Here is a 21,368-nt window from a genome sequence, read left to right on the forward strand (position 1 = left end):
GTAAATATCTCGTTCGTTTTCTTTTTAAGAAAAAAAAAGATAAAATTTCGAGACCTGCTACTGATAAGATAAAATTTCATAGATGTGCAACGTAAAACAGTAGTGAATTTTGATGGTGTAATATTTCCATTTGTTTTTTTGGGTTGGAGAGGAAGTTGCCGAGTTGCTTCGCTGAAAAATGATTTTGACATTTGCCAATCCTTGGGGTTAGAGTTACTTCAGGGTTTTGGCCTCTAAACTGCTCGTTCTTGAGGTAACAAGAAGTCAAGCAGCATATTAGATACTATACTACCACAAAAGAGTTCCCAATCAAATCACGTGCAACGTTTCCGAAAGTCAATCTCAACCTCAATTGCGATCTAAATTTACACACTCGTTCAATCTAAATTTGTGATTGAAAAAAAAGAAAGAAGAGAGATTGATCAACCAGATATTGGATATGTTCACAAGATTCGGATTAAAGTCCTGAGGGTATGTGCGTATGGGTTAGAATCTGACGAAATATTTTTATGTTTCTGGTTCAAGTATCATGTTTGCCCCAGTTGAGTTCCAGGCAGTCGCTTTCTTGGAATTTTTGTTATTTTTTTTTTGGGTTGGAAATATTGGTAAGATATTGTCCGCAAATAAAGAGAACACGGTATCTTTCCTGGAAAAAAAAAAGCACAGAACTCTAATGATGTCGTTGATTACTTTGTTGTTTTCTAGTGGTAGGCCTGGCAGGCAAGTTCAATTCTTTGGCTCCAATTAATAAGTTAGATTTCTCTTGGACTCGGAGACTTTGGACTTTGATTCATGGGATATATGCAATGATAATTGTTTTTCAAAGGGTAAGTTGGTAACGAAAGTGACACCGTCGATATTTCTTACGAAGAAAGCTCATAGATGCGACCATATGATCCCTCGGAAATATTTTTGTTGGGAAGAAAATAAAAGAGATCGATGGTGGATGATTGGATCCCATGGTACGTAATAAAATTGTTCACACCCTTCTTCTAGGTCTTTATTATTGGCGTTGCTCATATCAAATCACTTATCGAAACTACGGGGAACTTCGACAGAAATGGAGGGGGGGTACTCTGAAAGTGAAAGACAAACCTTGAGAAATTCTTCAAGAAATTGACAATAGGAGTAATTACTGAAGTCAATCATTTATCGTTGCCGGCCTCAGACTCGGTTAAATATATATATAGTTTATAACAACGTCTAATCTTTGTCGTCAACATAATTTTTGAATTTAAATTAAGTGCTGGACCTCAGCCACTCATCCATAAGTAAACGACGCAAATATGTATAAACTTCCAGTTACCCAGAAAGGAAATTCATTCAGGTGTAATTTTCAACATTATGGTTTTCTAATATGTAGTGGAGTAATCACTTCACCATACACTACTCTCTCTTCCTCCTTCTGCTCCTTCTCCAGTAGAGAAAGCAAAAATTAGAAAGAAAAGGAATCAAGCAACGAATAGTGAGTGAGTGGTTCAGAAGTGAAGATTAATCCGGACCAGCCAGCCTTAATTTCTTGCTTTGGCAAATAGTACTAGTCCTAGCAGTAACTGGGCTGGCCAAATAAATCCAAGAACTTGGGAATCTCGAAAAATTTACGCTTAACCAAAAAAACCAACTTGATGCTGATGGTTGAGTGGCAATTATTGGAGATTAATCCACAGCCTCCTGCAATTCACGCGTGTACAGGCGTTAAATTTTTGGATCCCACTTCATTTGGACACGTTTAAACTTGGAGAGGCCCACATTTCATCTTTTTAACTTAGAGATGAAGAAAGGAAGAGACAGCGTCCCAACGCCTTGATTCCCTTAACAAAGCTTTTTAAAGGCCAAGTACAAAAGAGCCAGAACGACCGGTGGAAACTAGAAAGAAAGAAAGGAAAAAAGAAGCATAATGACTATTGAGGGGGCAGGCTTCTCGTAAACTAGTTGTAATCAATCAAAGACCCTGTCAAAAAGAAAGAAAGATTGGGTTCCAATTCTTACCTACCCCCCTAAAAGACAGCGGACCAGCCCTAAGCTAACAGCCATGCATTCTGCACCACACAAATATCAGATTATCAGATTCCTAAAAGCTGCTTAAACTCATCATCTTTGGTCGTATGCTTGCCTTTTTAAAAAGTTGCACAAAATGTAGAAACGTGTTTGGTTAGATTTACAAATTTTCATTTATTTAATGGTACAAATTAGATCTTCTTGTTATTATTTGTCCACCTCCTGTGGGGAAATATTGCTGAGTGATGAATAACGTGAATACATTTTGCAACTTAGGTAATTGGCAAAATCAATCTGATTGTGATTTATGATGAGGTCTTTTGACTTAAAGCTAAGAAACTTCAAGACGGTGTTCCGAAACATAATACTAGTTCTAAAGCATTGGGACCATAGCATCAAGCGGTTTGAATGTTGGACGATGCCTTGATGCTTATCACCACGGGGCACAAAAGGCAGTAGGCGGTTGAAACAAGGAATTAGTTTGATACGTGGGGAGCGTCCGTTGCATACGTCCTTAATTGCTTTCCTAGTGTCGAGCATAAATACTTCCTTGATCTGGTAGTAATTGTTTTTTAATTAGCATTAGGTTAATGGAAATGAATTACAACGGAGGTGACATGCGCAAAATTGCAATCTCTTTCATTTGTTGTGCAATGGGCTGATTGGATTACGTCCTTAATCACTATGTCTGACATAGCCCGTTTTCTTAATTATAAATTATGAGGTGTCTTCAAGACCCACTTTAACTAAATAGAAGATGATTATCTGGTAACCGTGACATAATAAGTTTCCTGATTGAACTCTCAAACTTTCTATTTTTCGATCTCTATTTAGACTAAAAAAAAAGAAAAGAAAATATTATCCATCTCTTTATAAAGTTAGTTAAGAGTCTCCCTTCAATTCAAAAAGGGATTCTAGTGTTGTAATTTTAAAAATTACGAACATACAGAAAATTGCTCCAATCTTTACTTGTATTGCTTGCTTGACATTTTTAATAATTGCAAAAGCATCTAAAAATCAAGGGGGGCAAAATGCCTAAAATATGAGGATAAGGACATAGAATACAATAACTTCAAAAAATTAATTAGTGGCTAAGAATGGCACCCTAAGTGACATTCCTATTTTATTTCTTTTTTTTTTTTAAAAAAAAGGTAATGCATCTCTTTATGAAGTTGTAAGGTTTTTCTTTTCATCTCACTTCTAAAGTTCTATATAATTCGAAGCCTACCAAAGTAAAAGCATACTGACATCCGGACTTGCTTGCAGAGAAAGAACCAAATTCCCATCTTTGGTATATTCCTTGTCTAATGTCATGCTACTTTGTTTTCTTCTATTAAAGCTCATGGACATGGACGTGATGTTACTTAAACAAGATTATTGCGGGACGAACATTTGTTCTGGTTGTGTTAATAAGTTATAATTAATTTGCTTGATGAGGACGGCTAATAATGGGCTATTGTATACACTTGGATGGTCTCTTGTGAATCGGCATCTTTCTTCACGGATGAAATGAAAATCATTATGAAGAACTTTATCGTTTCTTCGCTAAAGCGTCCTTTTAATTATAGCACCCATAAGTTGCCCGATTCCATCAGCCCTTGTAATCAGAGCAGTGTTACTCCGTCAATAGCATTTGTATTCGATTTCCACGCGATAGTGACAACATATAAATTGAAGACATACCATACTAGTTCTATTCACCAATTGTCAGAAGTAAAGTTAGGAGAAAAACGCCATACGATAGTCACAAACGAGTCGATGTCGATGATATTTTGGTCAGTCACAGAATTTGCAAAACGTTGTAGTTAAGACCTGATTAGCCAGGGATCTATAGTATGGTACGAAATACGCAAGGCAAGAGAAGTTCAATGAGAAGACTTTCGATTATTATAATTTACTGATAAGCAATAGCCAAACATTGGACAACTCTCTACAGAGTGATGATTCTGCTGGCGTAGCCAAAAAACGAAAAAGAAAAAAGAGACTACTACTCTTTTTTCTCCAACGTCCCCCAAGTCTAAAAATAGCTCAAGAGTAACACCAATCCGTCTCTTCTATTAGCTTTAATTTACAGAAAGAGAGAGAGAGAGAGCAAAAGAGGGAAGAGGGGAGAGAGAGAGAGAGAGAGAGAGACAGACAGAGAAATGTGTCGGGGTTCTTGCATATCTTCGGTTTTAGTAGCTTTTATGTGAAGCGGGTTTTTAATGATTCTTTAAGGTCATGTGATTAATGGTTGCGGTATAGTTTCATCGTTCATGGGCGTAAGATTATTGCATGGCCATGCAGAGGTAGCCAGCTGTTGCTGAAGTTGCCGGACAAGCAACACTTGACGTATGTCCCAAAGACGTTGCCGGAGGATGACTGACTCCGACCGGAGCCGGTCGTTGTCAGTCCTCACCAGTTGGCAGTGATGGGTAACAACACGTAGCCGGTTCACTAGTTCCCGGTTCCCAATTCTAAGCCGACTCACTTGGTTCCTCAAGTTCTCCAGATGTTTCTGTTTCCTCATACGGGACCTCTTCGCGGACTCCCGGTTCGATAACATGCGCCTGCGCTTTCGCTCGTCTGCGGCAGAATCAACGGGTGGGTTCGTGGTATCATCTGAACCGGAGTAAGGCCTTTTATTGTTTTGGTTCGGTTCCTCCGAACCGGAAGATGAATCAAGCGGGGTTGGATCATAGTTTTCTGAACCCGAAATGGAAATAGCCTGTCCGGTTGGATCGAGCGGGGGCGGAGTGTAGCTTTCCGAACCGGAATTAGAAATTACCGGTTCTTGGGCTTCTACTCGTAGTTCTTCTAGTGGGGAAAGAATCGGGTCATCATGTTGTGGAAAGACAAAAGGTGGTTCTTGGCAGTCCCAAGGAGGGAAACCACTCTCAAAAGCCGGAAAAGGGTTTCCGAACAGACCGTCGGCGGACAACATGGCCGGAAAATCAATAATGGAGCAGTGAGGGAAGGTGGGAGGAGAAAAGGGAAGGAACGAGAGCTAGGAGGCTCGTATTTAAGGAGGAGCCTGAGGGGCTGTATGGTGGTCCACTCAGGGACATTTTGGTAAAAAACAGCCGCCCAAGTTTAGGCATTAAACTTTTGAGTCAGGTGGCACTAGCGGGGTGGGGTAGCGTTTTGGCTTTTTAAAAAGAGTGCATGGGGGTGACATCAGCTGGCGGGTCCCACACGTTCAAGCTTAGTCATGAAGAAACGAAGCAGGTGGGATCACTGTTGTCACACGTGTCAGGCAACCGATGGATGAGCGTGAGGGGAGGCAGTAGTGTTGGAAGGGAAGTGCCAACGTGGAGGATTTCGGGGGCCTGATTCGTTTGGGCTCGGCTTGGCGCGCCGATGGGTCGTTCTCAGCTCATGGCTCCTGGTCCCTATGAGTTGTGACGTCCCTCGACTTCTCCAATTATGCAACCACGCGACATTAAGATTAACACTCACTCTTAGTATTTCAATAATTAATAATAATAGAGTGATTTAAGTCACCATCATCAACTGTTTATGTATTTCAGATCCCTCGTGACCTCCTACGATCCTTCCTATGGTGGAAAAACTCAGATTAATTATCTTTGGGAAGTTGACCAATGGCTGCGGAAATATTTGTCCCACTTGCTCGCTAGATTAATGGCAAACGCAAGGCTCCATGGCGGTGTTACTGAGAAAAAAAAAAAAAAGGATTAGTGTGTATTTATCTTTTGATGGGAGCACAAAATGCTTAATATATGAGTCTGACTCAAATTTTTGGTAATATTTGGAACAATCTTCACTTGAAATATGATGATTATAACTCAGTTGGAACCAGGAAGCAGTGGCTAACAGGTTATTTAAAAATAGGAAAATTTCAAATCCATGTTAGCTTATTTTTAAATTTACACTAAGTACAAATTTTGGTACTAATGTTATGAGGCATCATCAATACATCGAAGTTGTGCATGCATTTGAGATAGAGATAGAGCGGTGTGATGAATTTAGCAATTTCCTATTATTAAACTTACTTTATTTTGTATTAATTGTAGTAAAATACAACAGCGTAACATTTCTTTCTAGACAATTAAGGAGTAGTATATATATAATATGGATGACAAATTAAAGAATAATCAGTAGTTCATTATTATGAGAAGAAAGAATAAACATAATTTTTTTTTTTTAAAAAAAAAGAAAATAATAGAGAGGAGGAGCAAGGGCACTTGTGTTGCAGATAATATCTAATCAAATTATCATCTCTCAAGTAGTATTAGGAGTTGACTTCAAGAAAATAATAGCCATAATATGAGTTGATGAGATAAATAAGTAGTATTAAAGTATGTTATACGAATTGTGACGGCAACAAGATGTAGCAAGCAACCTTCCATAAACTGCCGCAAGTATAAGCAACGGTTACGTCAAGAAGCATTTGCAAAAGCGATCATGTATGTATGAGAACATCAGATTTATTGCAATCTGCAGCAGAGTAATAAGCCTTATCCATCTTTTAATTCGTGCCTGGTCCAAATTAATCTCTTTTGTTTACTAATCCGTACTGGTTCAGTAGGTGTATCTTTTACCCAGAAACTTTTCTATCCATTCTCGCCATCTAAAATTAAACAACTAATAGTAAGTGTTAAAGGCAAGGCAATAATGCTAGCTTATTGAGGTGATTAAAAAGGTCAATAAGTACAATAGCAAAGTGCCAGTTTGATGCGTGCTTGAGAATTATTTTATACATCTGGCTGGCCTTTTGTTTACAGTACGATTTATGTTTGTGGCTTTTCTATATGTTTAACCCTGCCAGAATTGGAGCCGTGACCATCTTCTGGAAGCTGACCACATTCTTGAGAATTATATATATATATATACATGTACGTATGTATGTATATGTGTAGCTCAATCATCTATACCTAGCATATATATACATAAATAGGATGAAAGTCTTGTACGAGGAGGCATTCACATGATATGGGGGTGGGTAGAACGTTTTGTGTGTTTAATTGGGCAGCATAAGTTTCTACTCTTGCGCTACTGCTGATCTGCGAGAAGCTATTTTTTACTCCTGTATGGCATCTCTCCAGCAAGAACGATGATTGGACTGTTCAGCAATGGATAGCAGAGATGCCCTTCACCTGTTTCTTGCGCGGTACTTTAATTCAACAGAGAGTTAACCTGAACATGATCAACAGATTAAGCATCGGGATGGACTTTATCAGCAATTTAAAAGTCCTTGAAGAATCTGAATTCGTTTGTTCAACATCATACATTCATACCTAACTAACTTTCGCTTCATTAAATTAAGCTAGAGTGCTTAGAAAATTTAGGGTGGGAATCTACAGTTGAATAGAATGGTCATGATTCATGAGGACTAAACAGCTGGCTATTAATCTGATTGATCGCTCAAATCAAAATGCTTACCATGAGGCCGACAAGCAAAAGCATTGATAGCCCTAGTCTCATAATCCATACACAGAAAAAGGAAGCAAATGTTTGATTAATTTCTCCTTCTACACTGCTGCTATTATCTCATCCTCTGGCATATATTTCTCTCCCAGGTCAAGGGATTAATGTACAACGCCATTGACCTACAGACGCGTCGGTTGTGATAAGATATCATAAGGCCTTCCATGCACTTTATAGTATGCACCTTGGCATATTCCAGTGTCACCTAGCTAATTCATTGAAACCAACGCAAGAATATTCTTTCTGTTTGATTTTTCCACACTTTAGTTTAGCTTAGCTACCGGCTATACTGTACATGGCTTTTAAACTTCACTTCTATACTTATTATGACGAAAGTGAAAATGGCCCGAATGAATATCCTAGTGTTGTTTATTGGATGAACTGCAAGTAGCGTTCATGTGAAAGATACTGTCACTAAATAAAGGTTCATAGCGGATATAAGAGTTCAACTACCTCCTTAATTATCATTATTATTATTATTTTTCTCTTTTTGGTACAAAGTTGTGTAGGAGTAGTAAATTACTTTACATATAGCGTACTTAATAACAAGTTAGTAAATTATTTTGGAAGTAATGGAGAATATAATACGGCAGCGCAGCCTACACCACGGAGCATGTCTCTTTTAAGAGTTGTGAAATTTATTAGAATAACAATCCGAAGAAAAATTTTCATCAAACTTGCGAGAGAAGTTGTAGTAAGGAGGTTTTATGACTATTTAGTTAAAAGCAATTTCATGGCTACAACAAAATCTTAGGTTAAAAAAAAAAAAGTATATAAAAGAGTTTGCTTTGAGTCCCCACGAATTTTTATTTCGATTTAAGTCCTTTCCCCCTACAAATATTTGTTCTCTGAGAAGGAAATAGTGAACGAATTGATCATGAACTATGATATTTTAACACCCTTTTCCCCCTTTGAGAAGATATTAGTCGTATATAAAATAGAATTTTCATAATAAATGCAAGTCCTTCTAATATTTGTTTGAGAATATAAATTCTTGTTGTGACCAAAAAAATAGATTTTGATTAAAATTATTAGCAAAAGTAATAAAATGATTTTGTTGATAAATTCGAATAATTAAATATTTCACAATTAGGAAACTGGATTTATTATCATAAACTAGATTTTCTAACAAAATCAGCCGGTTTAAACTAGGATCATGAGCAAGTGCATGAATATACTCCTGAAAGATAAGTAGATATAGAAAATCGTGTTGTTGAGATCTATCAATATATAAATATCTTTAGATTTCCTCCATTTGATTTAAATTTGAATCAAAGGTAGAAGATTTGGAGGTTAGCAAATGATACATAATGCGACGCAGTCAAAACAAAGTATTTTTGTAATAAAAGATGGCATTACTTTCTCTGTTTTTTTTTTATTCGCAGGTTGCTATAACTAGCACTGAATTTGGGTTTTAATTATTTGTTAATCGTATACTCTGTTAATAACAACAATGACAAAATTAAAAAAAAAAAAACAACAGACAAAATTCACCCAATATTTTGTAGAAGTGACGAAAGGGATAACTTGGACGCTAATTGTAATTTCTTGGGGGCAATATTAATCAATATTAAAAGAGTGTTAGGCGCATCCTTGCTAGCTTTGAGATGGTGTTGTCAATTCGAGACACACAACTGATTTCACAGATCAACGTAACAAAGTGATTAGTCTACTAATTAATATTGGAAAAAGTTTTGGTTGGGCCATCACTATCTCATTTCTAGATGTTTAACGTCAAACTTTGGGCGGCAGAAGCTGGTGATTTTGGCCCCTCACTTTAGTAGGAGTAGCAAATTTCACATGATTAGACTTCTTTTCTTCTGTCTTTTGCATGCACCTGGACTATCTGCATCTTTCTTCTCCTCGTTAAGAGGTACCAGCAGAAAAGTACTATTCTTATGCCCATCTGTTTGGGCACCAAAGATGAAAGAAACAAAACACAGAATATAGTGGGATTGAAAGCGAACTACCCTAAGAAGCAATCAAGGAGTTTAGATATACGATTACATTCATACAGGTTCATATCAGCTGAGCTTTAAGTTGTCCTATTTGATTGAACTAACAAATAATTGAGCTTCGGAATCACCGACGCGATCTTCTTCTAGCAGATTCCACGCTCATTGTAATTGTTAGTTCAAGCAAGCATATATTTCACTTCTTTACGTTGTTGGATTCTACCCAGAAAACAAAAAAAGGGAAAGCATTGAGATATCTATGAAGAAGAAGAGGGAATTGGTTTAGGCCAAGTAGTAGTAATAAATTAAAGCTTTGCTTAACGGGGAAAAGAGAGACAGAGAGAGTCAGAGCTTTGAAATCTCAGCAACGAGAAGGGTAAGGGTAAATAATGGTTGTATTACGAAGTCATGATGACAAATAGGCAAATTCCAATCTGTCTTGGACCAAAAATAACTGGGCGGCAAAGATGGTTCCAAAATAATACATTCAACTCCGCTTGACCAAGTTTGCAACCAAGATAATTACTGGGGTTAGCCCATTGATTAGGGCAGTCTTGTAGAGTTCTTCCTACCGTAGGTTTAGGACTCGAATCTTGTAACGAGTAGTAGTATTAAAAAAAAAATCAGTCTCGCCTTCATTCGTTTAAACTTTATTGATTTCTTTGTTGGGTCTAAATTTCACTGTAAAGATTTTTTTTCAGTATAAGTGGAAGGATTCATATTCGAAAATTTCACTTACACTCCCTTTCTTCAAATCACTCTACCCATCCCCCCTCACTACGAGGTTTGTATTTACAATATTTTATACTTTAAGCCCTACAATTTCACAAGACGTTACAATTTCAGGCTATGGCCTAAAAAAAATTACCTTCTCTCTGGGGCCTAGAACGCAGAATCAAGGGCCATATATGGGAAGCATTCCTCCCGGGTCCTCCTCAGAAAATGCAACTTCTTATTTATATATATGTATATAGGGCAAACTAAAGCTAATATATTCAATAACATAAGCCAGTTAAGAGTTCACATGCGGTGGGAAGGCAACTCCTACCAAATCGAATACCAGAATATTACAAATACTGGAGGAAGGCCTATCGAGAATGAAAAGCAGCTGCTACATTAGCTTCCATGCATATGCCGAACTTGGAGTTGGGGATCCATCTTACCAAGTACCTGCAGTCAAATAAGAGGGGGCCCAGTTCATGAATATTTTCACGATTGTTAGTAACAAGATCAATAGCCGCCTTTGGACCTAATTCAATTGGGATGGGGAGATATATATACATATATATATATATGTATATGTGTATATGTATATACGTACATATGTTTTTAACAGAAATAGGTTCTTCAATGAAGTAGCCAAACTTTTCATCTTAGGCAAACACAACTGCGGACTCCATGGCAAACATATATGTTCATATTTTTTAACAGAAATGGGTTCTTCAATGAAATTGTCGAACTTTTCATCTTAATTCTTACGTAGTTAAGAACTTGAGAAAGATCTCTTTCTTGAATGTTTTTTTTTGTGTGACCAGAAAGCATATTTACTATGTGACCTATTTTTTACATGGAGAATAGAAAGGAAGAAAATTGAACTTCCACCGTGAATTTCACAACCCAAATTTGATGAGAATGAAGAAGAGAAACTGCTAAAAGGTTCTTAAATAATTTGTTTAAACCAAATATCCCATGCGTCAGGAAAAGGTGTTCAAGCTGTCCCATTACATTTCTTATCTAATCTTGATTACTCATATTCTTGAACATCACAACAATAGGATCGATGTAAAAGCCACGATTTCATTTCACCCAAGCAATCTTACATTAGATCATCTTCTTCAATTGCTTGCGAACTTCAGTTGATCAAATCCCATGCATTTATTCCCCTGGTTTCAGGTGAACGTTGTTGTAGATCAACGGCCGCCCACCAGTACCACCATCGTCAGTATCATCTTTGGTCTCAATATAGATGCAATGACACCTTTCCAGCGAAGTGAAAAACGCGGCTGTAACCCCAGTAATCAGTCGTGCCGCCAACCCGTCAATAAATTTTATCACAGGAGGGCAGCAACCTGCAATTGGTTTCTTCTGATCACTACAAGATTCGGTCAGCCTATTCTTGCAGCAGCACAAGTTCATCCCGCGGCTGCACCCGCCACCAGTGCTGGCATTTTTCTCCATGTATCTTACTTAATGTTTAGATGAAGACGAAGACGAAAGATCCTGGCTTCGCGACTCCAAGAGTAGCCAAATTAATTAAATGACCTAGAAGTAATTTAACGAGGCAGTTTCCATATGCTCATGTTTCTTCTGGACAAAGTTATTTTTTGCTTTTCAAGTTAAAATTCATTATAGAGGCGTGTCATTGAAATTATAGGTGAATAGCGGGACTGTTATAACACACCGCTAATCTTGGTGCTTAAATTTGCAATTACTGGAGTTTAAATCATAATGGGGTATTATCTTGCTCTTGTGACCAAAACGTCATAATTTCTACAAGTGCATGCGTAAGTGACTCAGTGTATCCAATAAGATGTATTAAACTGACTGGAAGGGGCAAAAAAACACTAGAGAACTCATGGAATATAATTTAGAGTCATGTGAGGTCCTTTTCTTTTATGCTGGTGTATACACTGGCACGATTCGTTTCTAAATACCCTATTCATGATCTTAGTAATAATCAGACCAAAAGGGTTAATGACTCCAAAAAATAACCAAGAAGAGACGGCCTCAAGTTAAGGATAGCCCATGGAATGGAGTCAATCAAAGAATTCTGTATATATTTCCTTATGAAATTTGTTATAGTTACAGGACAAGATGGAATCGAAGTTTCAAAAAGTTAAAACATAGCTTCGAAGCTATCCTGGGTCCTGGATCACGCAAACTAATTAAAGAATCTGGTAACAGTAAAGACTAAGCATTTACTCATCTTTCAGATTCTCTTTCATCAAAATGTTCCTAATAGACAAGAACAGTAGGTCCACTCATGGATCATGTTATGAAATTAGATACACGATCATTCTTTGCGTACGTACTTTTTAAGTGACTTTTACACCATGCAAGAAAAACTTATTACAAGTAAAATCTTGAAAAATGTAAAAATAAGAAGAAATCTTGAAGAGTGCATAAGAAACATGTTAGTATAGCCTTCGCCCGCAGGGGGGAGGAGGGGCCTTGCTAGGATGAAACTATAAGTGGAATAGATCAGTAGATGGATCACGGATGACGAATGGAGCTGGCAACCAGTGGGCTGGGCTGAAACAAGAAAAAGTCTGTTATTGTGTGGATCAAATACAAACTATTTTCTGTCGTTTATACTGGAAAAACCAGAAAACTCATGGAATGTAATTTAGAGTCATATAAGGTCCTTTTCGTTTATACTGATTTTGTATAGTGTTATAACTCTTTTATAAAGTCTCCGTACATGATCTGAAGAGGTGGACCATGCTACTTAGACGGAGAGGTTAATCACTCTGTAAGTAACGAATAAGAGACGGCCCTTAAGGATGGATTGGGTGATTTTGGGAGAGGGAGTGTGAGTAAGAAGTATCAGTTTCGAGTTCTTCCATTTACATTAAAGAGAAAAAAAAGAGAGAGAAATGGCCTTAAGCAAGGGATAACACATGGAATCGAGTCGATCAAAGAAATTTTGTATATATTCCTGATGAAATTTGGTCTAGTTACAAGATAAGTCACTGAAAGTAAATGAAGAATTATAGTAAAAATTAAGAGGTTGTTTAAATTGTAATTTGTCAATATCTTTTGAAAAAAAAATTACTATAATAGCAATGTAATATATATGAAATTACTATAATACATTTTGAGAATGTGATATATATGAAATGAACAAGTGATTGAAAAATGCATAAAAGAAATATTCATGAAGAAATGTAAAACTTTTTAACAAAAAATAGCAATCCAAACAAAGCCTAAACATTGATTGATCTTTTAGATGGTCTTTCATCAAAATGTTCCTTGTAGACTGGACAGTGCATAGATGATACAATGAAATTCGGTACACAATCATTCTTACATCTATGTGCTTTAAGTGAATTTAACTCCTATGCGCTAAGAAAATTACAAATAAAAATCTTGAAAAGCGTATATAGTTATCGTAAGTTTGTAACTGGTTGGTATAAAAGTGGAATATATTACGTTGAAATTTCAGGAATTAAAGGTTTTGGGTTCAAATTCACCTTCCCCTTTCCTGCATCCTAAATCCTACCCTTCTCTTGCTAAGAAACCAGTGGGCTGGGCTCAAAGAAGAAAAGTTTGCTACGTTGCAGATCAACCACAGCAGATCTGTGAAAATGTCGAAAGACTATATCTGGAAAGGCTTGCGGTACAAAAATGGCGTTCTTGGGCTTTCCTTAGCGGGTCCAGTAGATGCCCCACATCCCCAACAATAACGCTGCATAATCGTTAATCCAATAACAATTTTTTGTATATTAGCACAGTTAGTTTTTTCTTCTTTTTTATGGAGAAAAACAAAGAAAGAAGAAGTCTATTTAGTTTATGCAAAAGGTTTTTCGTTTCTCTTTTTTTTTTTCCAACTTAAAACCGTTGTGGATAAAATTTCGCAGAGTTCCATCAATCACAGAACATACTGAGATCGTAGACGACAATATTTTGGATAGTGTATTATTTGAAATATTATTTGGAATAATTATTGTAGCACTTTTTGTGATGCGATGTATGTGAGATAAAAAAGGTGGTTGGAAATATAAAAATGTGGGTTGAAAAATGTGTCTATGATGCAAGCGAAATATTATTTGGGATAATTGAGGTATCCAAACAAACCCAATAACTGAACGCTAACTAGAGCTGTAAACGAACCGAATCGAACCGAGTATCTCATGTTTGAGCTCTGTTCGTTAAGCAGTTCGAACAACGTTCGTGTTCGTTCGTTAATTTTCGAACTCCAAACCTGTGTTCGTGTTCGGTTCGTTAAGTAAAATTCGTGTTCGAGTTCGAGTTCGAGTTCGGCTCGTTTAACATAAACGAGCCGTTCGCGAACATGTTCGAAATGCTCGAATCCAAATTATTTTATGCCTTAAATATGCCATGCAAATTATTAATCATTCTAAAAAATAATTAAAGCACTAAGTGACTAAATTCTATTATTCATTAACTATATAACTAACATTAACATAAAAATAACAAATAAAACAAAGAAATTTGCCCTCCAAATATAAAAGTCCAGCCATAAAATTAACCCTAAAATTTGTTAAATGATAATTATGTCTATGTTCGCGAACGTTCGTTAAAACTCGCGAACATGTTCGTGTTCGCGAACGTTCGTTTAGCATGTTCGCGAACGTTCGTTAAAACTCGCGAACATGCTCGTGTTCGCTCGATTATTAATCGAACAAAAAAATTCGTTCGAACTCGGTTCGTTTAAAATTGCGAACGAGCCTTTCACGAACACGAACGAGCCGAAACGAACTGAGCTACCGAACAGCTTGGTTCGTTTAACAGCACTAACGCTTTACACATGTAAGAATCTTCAAGGGTCCCTTATATCAATCAACCCAGAACGCTTTACGACTATATTTATGCAGAGAGTTGAATACTGAGAACGAAGCATTGATTAAAGGAGACAACGATATCACAGTGAGGTTTTCCGATCAATGTAAGCTCGTATTCACACTTGATTTTGTGTGATATATTATGAGTTTTTGACTGTAAAACTAGTCTAAAGCTTAAGGATAAAAGACGTGTGGATATGAGTGCCATTAGTCTTCTTAACAATTCAGCTCCTCCCAACTTTATTGTATTGTTTTGGGAGGAGTATGCTTTATATACTTTTTTTTAAGGTTTAATTCTTCTTGTATTGTCATTATATACACCCATTAACATGTCTAAATACGTATTATATTATTTTAATTTAAATTTAAATATTAAAATTTACATATGCGACATGCATGCATTTAGACTCGTAATCACATACACTGACAATACATAAAAGATTTATCATTTTCTTATATGATAAAAAACGTTGAAAGAAGCGCTGTTAATATTTGCAAGTGCTAATACAAGCTCCCTTTTTTTTTTTCCCCTTCTTTGGGTTAGAAATACGAGCTCCCTTTTGACGGACGGTATGTATGAAAATATGCATGTTACAGCGCCCTATCTTCAGCATATGCAATTCTTTGGGTACATTTCCTCTAGAGCCCAGTGATACAAAACTGGGCAGGGCCAGGATGGAGAAGGACGGGAAGGTGGTATTTCATGGTTCGGGGACATCCGATATTTCATCTCATGGTTACCATCACGTGAATAAACATCTCAATAATATATGGTCAGCGATGCAAAGTACTAGGTCCTACCAATATGGATGAAGCTTTGAGAAATGCATGGAGACATGAATATTTATTGGCTCATCTAAAGTCAAAGAAAGAACAACATCAAAGACATTTTATAAACGGCAATACGACCCGGAATCTGATTTTCTTAAAAGAAGGTCCCTTGCAGACGTGGTATCTGATGTGGGTTTGAATTTTCTTCTCAAGAAGCAAGGGGACGTCCACTAGATTTCAATCCAGATCGTGGGTTTCATGATGTCAAGTGCGTCAAGTCAATCAGCCCAATCCCTGAAAATTAAATTAAGCAAAGCTTGGAATTTTAAAGAATGTTCCATGTGCTCCTAGTCTTCCTATCTTCGTCTCTGAGTAACCCTATCTACTAGAAGTACGCGCTTAATTCATTCTTCTATTGCTGACTTGTCTCCTGTTTTACATCGATTGGTCCGAAGTTGCGGATGATCTTCCCAGTGTTTCAGACTCCTAACTACCTTGTTACTTTTTTTTTTTTTTTTTTCAATTTAAGTACTTAAAATGACATATTCGGCCCTAAAATAGTGGAGAGTTGGTAACAAAGTACCGGTCCGTAAATGCTCCCTCCGTCTCACTTTGATAGTCCTTTTTTTTTCGCCTGTCCTAAATTATAGACTACTTTTCAATTGAAGAATATAATTATCTTTTAATTTCTCTAAAATAATCATATTAAATGTAGGTTGTTATTAGTATAAATTATCTTATTTAATATATATTATTATTGAATATAACCTACCTCATTTAATACATGTAGATTTTTCAAAATATATTAATATATGGATAAGGATTGATTCTTTCTTGACCATCAATTCAAGTTTTCATAAATAATTAATATAAAGTTGTACTCTATTTAATGTAAGGGTATTTTAAAAAAATAGCAACTTACATTTGCTTTCCAATAAAGTTAACTATTTTTTTAAAATTGTGTGAAAAAAAAACTATGACCATTAAAATGAAACGGAGGGAGTATATGGGACTTGAGAAGTCGGGATTCAACCATCACCAGGTGAACTTCTAGAAAATTCTGGAGAAAAATGCAAGTCAAAAAATTTGATTCCTTGACTTGAACCAGACTCTCTCTGTGGCCAACTGCTCCAAAAATAGTTGGTTCAACCAATCTCTGTTTAGTTCATTAATAGAGCTACATACGGTTGCACTTCCAGCTTGGGCAATCTTGTGTCCATAAATTATGCAGGGATCCCATTTCATAACAGACCAGTGGCACCATTTGATTCAACCTCAATATCGGAAAATTCAATGATAGTATGCCTGCATTTCGTGGTATAATTTTGTACATGCGAACCTCAGGAAATCAGATTCCACAATGGCCAAATCTTGTAAAGATGTTGGGTAATTTTCTAATTTCACCGCGAGAAAATGCACTTGGTCAAAATTATGCTTTTTCAGCCGAAAGGGATTTAAAACAAGAAGATCTTTTGACTTCATCAGGTCGAGAACTGGGCCTCTGAAGTTTGAACGCAGCGCCGACCGTTCACAAACACCTGCGATTCTCGGTTGATAGCTTTCCAATTTCGTCTATCCAAGTCACTCTTTCTTTTTTTTTTCACTTTGTTCTCCACTTTATTCCCTTAACAATCTTCGTTTCTTTTTTGGGTCAACAGTCATGTTGATAACGATAAATCTACATGCTTTCTCCCATCCATCAGCGCCGAGCAGGCAACAAAGATTAGAATTAGCACAAGTTGTAGCACATGCATTTCTAGTCTTTTAATGGGCGGTAACGGTCGGCAACTTGGCATGCCAGCCCGGCTTTAGACCTATTCTATTCTGATGATTATTTTTGTTGCAGTACCTTGGGCCAATGTCAGCTAGAATCTTTTAAGAAGAAAGTTGTAGTTATGTGAAGTCATGATTATTACCATATGATAATCTGCAGAATCTATCTATCTATGTATGATCTTTGAATGAATTCGTTAATCAAGAACCCGTAGTACTTTCGAAGCCTTAATTGGTGCTTTGATTTGATAACGACGCCGTTCATTAGTGGTAACTTGCGTGATGGACTAATATTCATCTTTTTTGTCTGCGTACGCTGTCCACTATTCATTACCGGTAATTTTTAACTTTAGTGATGTTTATCTCTCAGAAATGAAAAGGCCAACAAGACATCCCAAAAGCCAAAAAAAAAAAGAAAAAAAGAAGCATACTCTTCAAGCCTATCAGATCTCAGTATTTACATCAAAATGGGCCATCCATAGAAAATTTGAAATGGATCGTGGAGAACTTTGTTAGGGGAAATGCGTCGATTGTGCGACATTCCAAAATACACGTCCTCCTAAAGTACCGTATAAAAGTAATAGGTGTTATGTGCATTAATTGTGGGAGGATTGATGTTTTAACATTTCAAACACGTACCTTGAAATTGCGTCTAATGCTATATGGCAATCCGTTTCCAAATCGTGCGGTCGTTATCCCCTTCTGGAAAGCGGACTTTAATTCAAAGAGATTTTTTTGAAAATTCAATTTAGAGTTTTTTTTTTATTTTTTAATTTGATTTCTAGTTTAGAGTATAGCTGCGAACGAGTAGAGTCGAATTTTAAACTATCGAGTCGAGTTGGATTTGTCAATATACGAGTTCAAGTTCGAATTCGAACTCGTCGAGTCAAAAAATTAAAACTCGAGTTGGATTCGATTTAGGAAAAGGAAAATTCAAATTCGACTCGTTTCTGACTCGTGAGTTTGACTCGATTTCTAGCTTGCGAGGAACTCGAAATCAACTCGATTTTAATTGATGTAGAGGTATTTTTGTAATTTTATATCAGCTCGAACTCTTCAAGTGATTCGTCGAGCAATTGAGCCTAACAAATAGTTGCTCGAATTCGACTCGTATATATTAATGCTCGGCTCGAGCTCAGTGTAGATCGACCTAGAGTCGAGCTCTGACTCAAACTGCTAGCGCTCGCGAGTTGCTTGAGTCGATTGCAGCCATAGTTTGGAGAACAACAGGCACTGCTGTGCACTTTTTAATCCCTACCACAAAGATGAATGAACGTAAAACGCCCAAACAGACGAGCAAAAGCTGGTCGATTTTTTAGGTGTTGCAAACGTCAGGAGTGTGATCACAACAACGACATCTTTTTTTTTCGATTTCAATCCGTGACTATAGTCCACAGGCTGGATCAAATAAATAACCTCAGATATAGATTAAGATTTTTCGTGCTGCAGATGTTGGAAATTACTATCAAATAAACCCCAACACCACACAGACACGCACACGGACTTGACTCGTTTTAAGCTAGCTTAAAGTTTATCGTCAGAGTGCTAAACAAACTGCTAGTAATTTATCGTAATGTCATGCTATAAATCGCGTAAAGATGGAACGACTGATCAGAATTTGGGATTGCGTTTTGAAATTGTGTTATGCAATGATGAAATCTCCGACCCCAGCAGCTTCAGAAACGGAGATGAAGGATTAATTGGTCAGCGGCCGAGATTAATGATGCACCAGGTAGAAATTAGAAATTTCCCCATAATTAAGTGGTTATAGTCTATCATCCACATAATTAGCTACCATCCATGACGAAAAAAGGTCTGCAGCAGCCTAATATTTCTCGGTGATCCTCAACGTGACATCATGAGTTAAACCAAGGATCCAGCACAGCCACCATCCCCAGGAAACGAGTAAAAGCTGTTCCAGGACATTCTAGAACGTGACTGTCAACCAAAGGTTTTCAAAAGCCATTGGACTACATGTAAAACGTTGTTTCTTGTCCTTGTCGATTTCCTCTGTAAATTGAGGGTCAAAAAAACCCCAGCAACACGCCATGAATCAGAAGCCAAGAAACTGAACAGTACTTTGTCGAGTAAAACAAACATGCTATATACCATCTCACGTCTAAAATCTTGAAAAATAATAAATAAAAAAAACAAGGCACATTAATTAAGGAATTTTATAAACTTTTTTTTTAAAACGAAAATGAAATTTATAAGAGTAACCCCTCCAAATACGTCACCTGATGAAGTGTTACAAAAATATATAAGTTGCCAATGACACGAGTTGCGTGGTGGAACGAAATAAGTATTACTAATTTCGTCGTTGCATTACTGAAAGTTCCGTCTTCACGAGAGCCACTCCCATTTATATTGCATATATATATAATTGGAGTGATCTTTGGTGATATGAGCTAACCTTGACTATCAAATTGTTAATCCCTCGTGAATACATCAAACACCAAATCACTCTTTCAGGTAGGAGATTTGGCCGAGCCTTTTGTCACGTACCTTCATTCTCTATTTGACTCTGGTCAGCTACCACGTATTTTCTTACGCCAATTTGCGACAAACAAAGCCATCATTAGGAATGAATTTGGATTTTTAACTGTTTTCTGACTTGTTTTTTCCCCGTTGTTATTTCTGTGGTCGTCTAGAATTTCTGTTTCTCCAATTTATTTATTTTTCTTCTTTTCACTATTTTGTTCGGCGGCATTAAAAGTCTCCCTTTTACTCTTCCAAGTTCACACCCACCTTTCAGCGTTGGCCTTCAATCATCAATCGCTATATATATTCAGGCTATTTCAGACCCTTTCTCAGCGCGTCTTTAAGAACTCTCACTAGCAAGTTACCACCAACATATACTACTTATTTTGAAGCGAGCAAAAACATGGCTAAGTTTGTATCCTTCTTCACAGTAGCCCTTCTTTTCAGCTTTCTGTCACTATCTTTTGCTGGTCGTCCTGAGCCGGCTTTTGTTGATGCCACCCTGATGAAAACTCAGCAACACGTAAGTGTCTAATTCTCTGTTCCCCTGTTTTTCAAGTTTTCACCTCTGCAGACATGCTGAGATGGTCTTTATGCTCATCTTTTTTTCTGATGGGGTGCTCGTATTCGATTTATTTCTGCAGGAGGTAGAAGCAAAGCAAGCAGAGATGGAAGAAACTTGCGGAGGAGTTGGGGAGGAAGAATGTTTGATGAGGAGGACTCTTGCTGCTCATCTTGATTACATCTATACCCAGAATCATAAGCCGTAGTAATTCAAGGAAAGACATTTTTGTTTGTTACCTATAGGCAAATAGCTGCTTGTACAACTCCTATGATCATGCAAACTTCGATTCCAGTGACCCAAAAAACATGCGATCATTAGACGTGATTGACTTGGCTCAAGTATAATCTTGTTTTGCTAGTTAATTTCTGACCACTGCTATTAAAAACTGCCTGCTAAGTGCTTGGTGCCTGGATTTCTGAACAGACTCGTGTACTCAGGATGCGTTAAATTCCTTAGGATCTCTCAGTTTCTCTCTCTTTTTGTGGATAGAAATGAGGAATAATATCTCTTTCTTCGTATGCGAAACACCTGTAATTACAGTCTTTCATCCATTGCAGCAATTTCTTCTCTTTGCTGACTGTATTTTTAGCAGGAATGATCGGTTTCCTGAAATATACAATCTCTCCGCTGCTGGTTGCCTTTGATACGTTTATACACCGCGACCTAAAAGAACTACCAAAGACGATGATGATGTTCCCGGTGAAAAAAATGACCTACCCGAAAAGAGAAGAGAAAAAAATAAATAAATAGCAAGTTAGTTACCAAAAAAAAAAAAAAGGAGGTCGGTAAAGCAGTAAGAGGAGCTGACTCTGAAGACTCCAGTTCCGTGTGGTTGACTTAGATTCAAAAGTCAATTAAACGGGAATAAAAAAA

The 21,368-nt window shown here is 37.0% G+C and overlaps 2 protein-coding genes across 2 annotated transcripts; one reads left to right on the plus strand and one right to left on the minus strand.

Moving 5' to 3' along the window:
- Positions 1 to 3,858: 3,858 nt before the first annotated feature.
- Positions 3,859 to 4,955, minus strand: LOC113778475 (basic leucine zipper 25-like). Its single transcript, XM_027323895.1, has one exon. The coding sequence runs from the start codon at positions 4,919 to 4,921 to the stop codon at positions 4,217 to 4,219; it is 705 nt and encodes a 234-aa protein (XP_027179696.1). The 5' UTR covers positions 4,922 to 4,955; the 3' UTR covers positions 3,859 to 4,216.
- A 14,965-nt stretch (positions 4,956 to 19,920) lies between these two features.
- On the plus strand, positions 19,921 to 21,055 carry LOC113777790 (phytosulfokines 3-like). Its single transcript, XM_027322991.1, has 2 exons — positions 19,921 to 20,453; positions 20,575 to 21,055. Exons 1-2 carry the CDS (start codon positions 20,334 to 20,336, stop codon positions 20,698 to 20,700), a joined length of 246 nt encoding a protein of 81 aa, XP_027178792.1. The 5' UTR covers positions 19,921 to 20,333; the 3' UTR covers positions 20,701 to 21,055.
- The last annotated feature ends 313 nt before the right edge of the window (positions 21,056 to 21,368 follow it).

The sequence above is a fragment of the Coffea eugenioides genome, chromosome 7, assembly GCF_003713205.1.
Source record: "Coffea eugenioides isolate CCC68of chromosome 7, Ceug_1.0, whole genome shotgun sequence".
Classification (NCBI taxonomy): domain Eukaryota; kingdom Viridiplantae; phylum Streptophyta; class Magnoliopsida; order Gentianales; family Rubiaceae; genus Coffea; species Coffea eugenioides.